Source organism: Puntigrus tetrazona, chromosome 2, assembly GCF_018831695.1.
Source record: "Puntigrus tetrazona isolate hp1 chromosome 2, ASM1883169v1, whole genome shotgun sequence".
Taxonomy (NCBI): domain Eukaryota; kingdom Metazoa; phylum Chordata; class Actinopteri; order Cypriniformes; family Cyprinidae; genus Puntigrus; species Puntigrus tetrazona.
Window position 1 is genome coordinate 24,036,001 of NC_056700.1, and position 6,217 is coordinate 24,042,217.

General features: G+C 35.4%; 1 protein-coding gene across 1 annotated transcript; it reads right to left on the reverse strand.

The window, feature by feature from the left end:
- Window positions 1–1,076: 1,076 nt before the first annotated feature.
- LOC122355771 (SLAM family member 9-like) lies at window positions 1,077–3,585 on the reverse strand. Its single transcript, XM_043254331.1, has 3 exons — window positions 3,478–3,585; window positions 2,137–2,436; window positions 1,077–1,603 (listed from the first exon to the last, which is right to left on the reverse strand). The coding sequence occupies exons 1-3, from the start codon at window positions 3,533–3,535 to the stop codon at window positions 1,506–1,508; spliced, it is 456 nt and encodes a 151-aa protein (XP_043110266.1). The 5' UTR covers window positions 3,536–3,585; the 3' UTR covers window positions 1,077–1,505.
- Window positions 3,586–6,217: the final 2,632 nt, after the last annotated feature.

Sequence of the window (6,217 nt, forward strand, 5' to 3'; positions counted from 1 at the left end):
GATGATATTGAAGCAGATGATATGCGATCGTGAAACCTGTGAGATCGTATGTGGTTGATTAATTGTTGAAATCCCCTGGATTTGGTGAGTTTCAAAATAATATGATGTTCAGCTCTCTTAAATGAAGTTGAATATGTTGTGTTAATGTTTTGAAGCATTTTATGCGAGTTTGTATGCATTTAGTGTTCAGGTGTTATGTATAATGTATTGTAACTCTGTACTGTGTTTCTAAAGGGCTTAAAAATGATAACCAGCAGACGATTATCATTTATGTAACTAGTTTATTGTGTTTAAGTGACCAAAGTGTTCAAATGGTTTTCTCAACCAGTTGAGTATATATTTGAAAGACATACAGAGTTTTAACAGTCATGTTAATTGTCTGTGATATTGTGACACTGTTTGCATAAACAGGTCAGGTTTTTTTTCCGAGACTGAGTTACTGTGATCCTGAGATGGCGAGCCACCCAACTAGAGAAGCCTGAGAGAGACAACTTGAAGAAGATCACATGATCAACGCCTTATCCATTATTCCAAGTGGAATTCATCCGTTTCTAGTGGTATTTCTCACCACATTACCTCAGTACTGATCATCACACTGACTATTGCACTATTGAACTTTTTGCTCTACAAACACAAGGATACTCTCGTGTTCAGTGGATTCATCGTTTGGATTCTAAGGACAGTTATATTTTATTTTTGTTCCTTTCCCACGTTTACATATGGACTGAGAACTTTTCATATACTGAATCTTTATTTGTTATTTTCCTTGAGTGATTTATTGTAATTGTTTTTGTTGTTGTGGGTCAGAGATTCTAATTCAAAGCGATATTCAATACAAGCAAAGCTCCACTGAAGCTAGGAAAGGTTAAAAACTATATCTAAATCAATAAGATTGAAGCAAATTAAAAGTAAATTCAAAATAGAAGTTAATTATAGACAATTGGTTAATTAAAGACAGGTGATAATATAATAAAATAAAAGCACAGTACAGTAGAAATATTTGTCAAATAACTACAAAGGAGCTCAAATTTAATTTCTAATACAAAGAAAGAGAAAAGAGATTATTTCTTTGGATGTGTATTTCTATTGTTTTCTTTATTTTCATTTCATATTTTCATTGAATTCAACTCAACTAAAAGACACTTTAAAGTCATTCTCCTGGTCTGCCTATTTATTAATGTGGTTTAACTAATTCTTGCCCTCCTGTAGCGAACCTAGTACATTGACTGGTCCATTACAGTGTATCTTCCCATAGTAACTACAGTGCACCAATAGCACCAGGGGTTACACACAGTCTTCTTCCCGCGGCCTCTCCTTCGCTTTTTTTCCCGGTTGGCAATCAGAAGGGATAAACAACCCGGCATCCTGGCCCGTCAACGGTACACACGGTACACAACGGTACACGTGTGCAGTCTTGTCCAGGACGGCTGATTCCGACGTGCGGCGTTGCGAGTACCTTCACGTGCCCTTCCTGGACCCAGGAGGACACCAGCCTCCAGCTCCAGTCACAAAGTAGGGAGGTAGATTACACTCAAAAGAAAGAGGAATGTTAGCCAAGTGACAGAAGCAATTTCCGCAGTTGATCCATGACTTCTTGCACGTTCTGAGAAACAAAAAGAATGTGTCAATTCATAATAATAAAGTCTGAAGTAATACCATAGGCTTTAAAGGAATACTTCATGGAAAAATGGAAATTTACTCGAACTCAGGGCACATGTGAAAGAGCGTCTCGGTTATGTATTTGACCCTCATTCCCTGATGGAGGAAACAGAGACGTCATGTCGTGATGACACTGGGGTCTTGTTTGGAGCCCTGATTCGCTCTGATTAAGAGAAAATGGCAATGAAAAACATTGGTTTAAATGATGGACTGCAGTGATTTAGATTTATGGATTATTTGGACTCTTTTTCTGACGGCACCCATTCGCTGCAGGTGAATCTTTGCTAAGCATGGGAATCTGGGAAGCATGGGATTTAATGATAAATGAAGTATTCCTTTAATCAAAAATTTGAATATATGACACAACAGTTTGTGCTACAGTTAAGTTTTTTTTTTTACAGTTGAATAGATTGTGAGATGATGAATGCTATTTAAAAAAAAAATATAATAAAAAAAACAACAACTCTGGGATCTTACCAACAGTTACATTGTAGGAACCAATGATTTTTTGAGTTTTTTCACTTGCTTTAGCAGTGTAGAGTCCACTGTCTGTCTTCTGCATGTTTCTTATTGTTATTGAAAGTGTTTGTTCATTGAAATCTACTCTGTTCTTGTAGGCAGGGTAAATTTCCACATTTATAGAATCATACAAGACTACAGTGTCTTCATTATTTTTTAACCAAAAAAAATCATAAAATGGTGCTTTCTCTTTAATTTCCAGTATAACTTGATTTCCTTCCTGGACAGTTACTGGGATTGGTTGAATGTCACCGGATACTGTAGGGAGAGAAATTTTTTTAAAATATAGTAGTTGGTATAATGGAGTTCAAAATGTCTAAGCGCAGAAAACATTTGTATTAAAATTGAGATTCATTGATGCCACTGCAAAAGGCATTAGGCAATATAAAACTGGCTGACCAATTTTTAATCATTTTGTAACAGGGAGGCCAGTGTATTAATGAATGACATTAATCAAGAACCAACCAATGGGCAAACAGAACTAAGAACCACATGACCAGACAATAAGCCGATTCGAACATTACAGATACGCAATGCAGACATGAGGACAAAGTAAACATGACATTAACAGCACGAACAAAATAAAAAATATAAAACACAAACCCCACTTTACACTCCTATTATTTCAAAAATATTTTAAAATAAGATATTTGGGTTTATTCCAATATAATTCTACTGTAACGTATTTCTTTTTATCACTTTATTGCAATAGGTATGGATGTTGTTGGGATAATAATTAGGATAATAATATTGTAAATAAAATAAAATAATTAACTTGGTTTGTAATCTGTGAGTTTGCTTTTCCATTTAGAGAAATATAATAAAGAAATCCAAAAGGGGCCAGCCAGCCATTCGGAAATACTCCCTCAGAAATAAAGGTACAAAAGCTGTCAATGGGGCGGTGCCTTTTCAAAAGGTACCCTTTTGTAACTATTAGGTTCAAATATGTACACTTTAAGTACTAAGATGTACCTAAATGGACCCTTTCGGTACAAACGTCCCATTTGAAAAGGTGCTGCCTTTTGTAAAGGTACAAATTAATTGTCATTAAACATGAAGTGATTCAGGAAATTGTTCAAGTGGTAATAAAATGACAAGAAAGCATAAACCATATTAGTACATACAAATTTCAGATCATTTCCACATTTCAGCTAAAAAGATCTTAAAATTGCAGTGCCATGTCCTCATCAAAAAATTTAAATAAATCATGCTATAATTACTTAATTACACATTAATCAACAATCAGGTTTAGTTTAGTAGTTTTCAGTTGTTATATGTTATGTAACAATGGCTTGGTACCTGTGCCGGAGATGATAATCGCCAAAATGAAGGTCAGGTGTCGAAGAGTAAACTCCATTTTAGAAATTCAGTTTCTTGGTCTGATCTGCTGATACATGCGCTGTCAGCAAAAAGGGGAAGTGCATGATGTACAGGAAGCTACGTAAAATGTCCTTGTTTGGCTTTAGATTTCTAATTACATTTATACAACATAAACTCCTATAATTATTTTTTATTTATGGAATCCAAAACAGCAGGGCGTATTTTATAATTATTCTCAAATATCTTAATTCATATATTTTGAGATCAATTTTGAATATTTATTGAAATTTAGTTTTAAACCTTGTATTATTTGTTAATTTCATATACTTATTCACGATTTTTACTTATTTTATATCATCTATAACTGACATTGGGAAAGGATACTGAAATCAAGTGTTGAAAAAAAATGTCATGGGTGTTGCATTTAGAGAACTTTTTTAGCAGAAGTAAGTTTCCGTGTAATCACGTTTTTGTAATACATGTGGAAGTAAGTAGTATATAAGGAAAAATACCAGATAAACAGCTGTTTTCTGGAAATGGTAGGCCACAAAACTAAATTCATAAAAAAAAATTCCACTGAATTGTAGTCTATGAGGAGAGAAGTTCGACAGTTCTGAATGTCAAGCTTTCTTAATGTGCTGTAATGTGTTGTCTCACCCTTTGTATTTTAGCATGTTATGTTCAAATTTGACAGTGCTTTATCATGCACATTATTATAGCATTTTCTTCACCTTTTTATTCTCAAAATTAGTGTTATATTTTCATATGGTGTTGTAATACTTTCAGATAGTATTATTATTCCATCAAAGTGGCTTATAAGTATGACGTCTTTGGCACATTAAAACCATTTCTCTTGCTCTTGAGAGCTCTGTGTTCTATCTGCAAGTATATTCACTGACTTCCTGTTTTGTGGTCTTTCTTTCCTCTTCATGCCATTTCCATTTCTTACTCTTAAACTATTTATATTGTGTAGCTTCAAACACAACACTGTCAGTGTTTTCAAATAATGCTAAATTTTAGAATTATTGGAGATATCAGTGTGATGTTGGTTTGTGCTGTCTTCTGAACCATTTTAGAAACGTTAAAGTTGAGCTAGCTGAGGTACTTTCCAATCTATGTAATTGTTCCAAAAGGGGTTTTTCACCGATATACCATAAAGAACTATTTTCGTTCCCCAAAGAAGATTCATGGTGAACAGTTAAAAAAAACTCAAAATAGCATACCACTTTTTTCTTTTTCTTAATGTATAGCTTTTTTGTTTTCTAGAGAATCCCTTTTCCTCATCAATAACCCATTGCATAATGGAAAGATTCCTTGGATGTTAAGGTTTCCTAATGCAATCGAGGATGCCAAAAATAATAACTTGTGTATTGAAAGAGTGTAGTGGTTAGAAATCATTTATGCAATTATAACCAATGTAGTTTATTGCCTGGCTTGTGTAGCAGAGCTGATGTCCCCACCTAGTGTCCACGTGAATATTTAAGCCATTTTACACAAGTAATGCAATATTAGCACTTTTGCAATGACAAATATCTAACAAGAAACTCTAGGAACGGTATTACTAGGAGGTTATCCTAGTAGATCAGCACCCAGAAATGCCCAGCACTTAATTTCCAGTTAAATTTTAAATACAGCTATGTCGGATTGTGCAAAGGGCTTAGTGTGTGTGTGTGTGTGTGTGTGTGTGTGTGTGTGTGTGTGTGTGTGTGTGTGTGTGTAACGGGGCTCATAGGTGTTCTGGTATCCGATGAACGTCATCTCTGGGTGCTGGTCTACCATCTGACCTGAATATGCACTGAGAAACAGAATAAAAAAGAAGCAGACTAATATCAGTGTTAATGAAATGCCAGGCTCTTCCATCCACAGGCTCCTCTTCCAATCACCAGACTACTAATCAGTCACTCCTGCACATCATCTCATTTCCCCCAGTGTCCAGTCTTGTTGCTTCACAAAGTGGATTACCGCTGAAGCTCTGTTGAGTCTAAGCCAATTTATACATACCCTGAAACTTAGCTCTTCTCCTCCAGTTCCAGTGTGTTTCCTGTATGTTTTAGTTCCCAGTCATTGTCTGTGGTGTGTGCATCAGTCTATCAGTGTTCAGATCCAAGTTCCTGTAAGAAATCAAGTCAAATCTCAGCCATCGTTTATCGAAGCTTCCAAGCAGTTATTACTCACCTGCCATTGATCTTTGCATCTCATCTGTGTCAAAAAACATCATTATCATTTTACTCAGCTCAGTGTCTTGGTCCAGTTCGTAATAATTAGCGTAGATGCCATTCGTTTTACGATGTAACGAGTACATTTGTGTTTTATGAGGAGTGTTCCCAGCCGATCTTATTGATGCAGCCTAACAATCCTTAGGAATTATTAGGTTATGTGTAGGATAGGCTAAAAAGATGTGTCTTTAATGTAGAATTAAACTGACAAGAGTGTGTCTGCTTCCCAAACAGTGTTGGGGAGATTGTTTCAGAGTTTGGGTGCTAAATAGGAAAAGAATCTGCTGCCCGCAGTAGATTTTGATATTCTAGGTATTATCAAACGGGAGAACGCAGCAAAATTGTATGAATTAAAATGGTCAAAATGACATCTGGAAGCAGCTTTTTTAACAGTTTTAACAGAGCAAATCGGACTTCAAACATGTTAGTGATGCTAGCAGTGCTACATGCTAACAGTGACTAGCTTACATGCTCATTCATGATGAGATCTCTATAAAACTCAA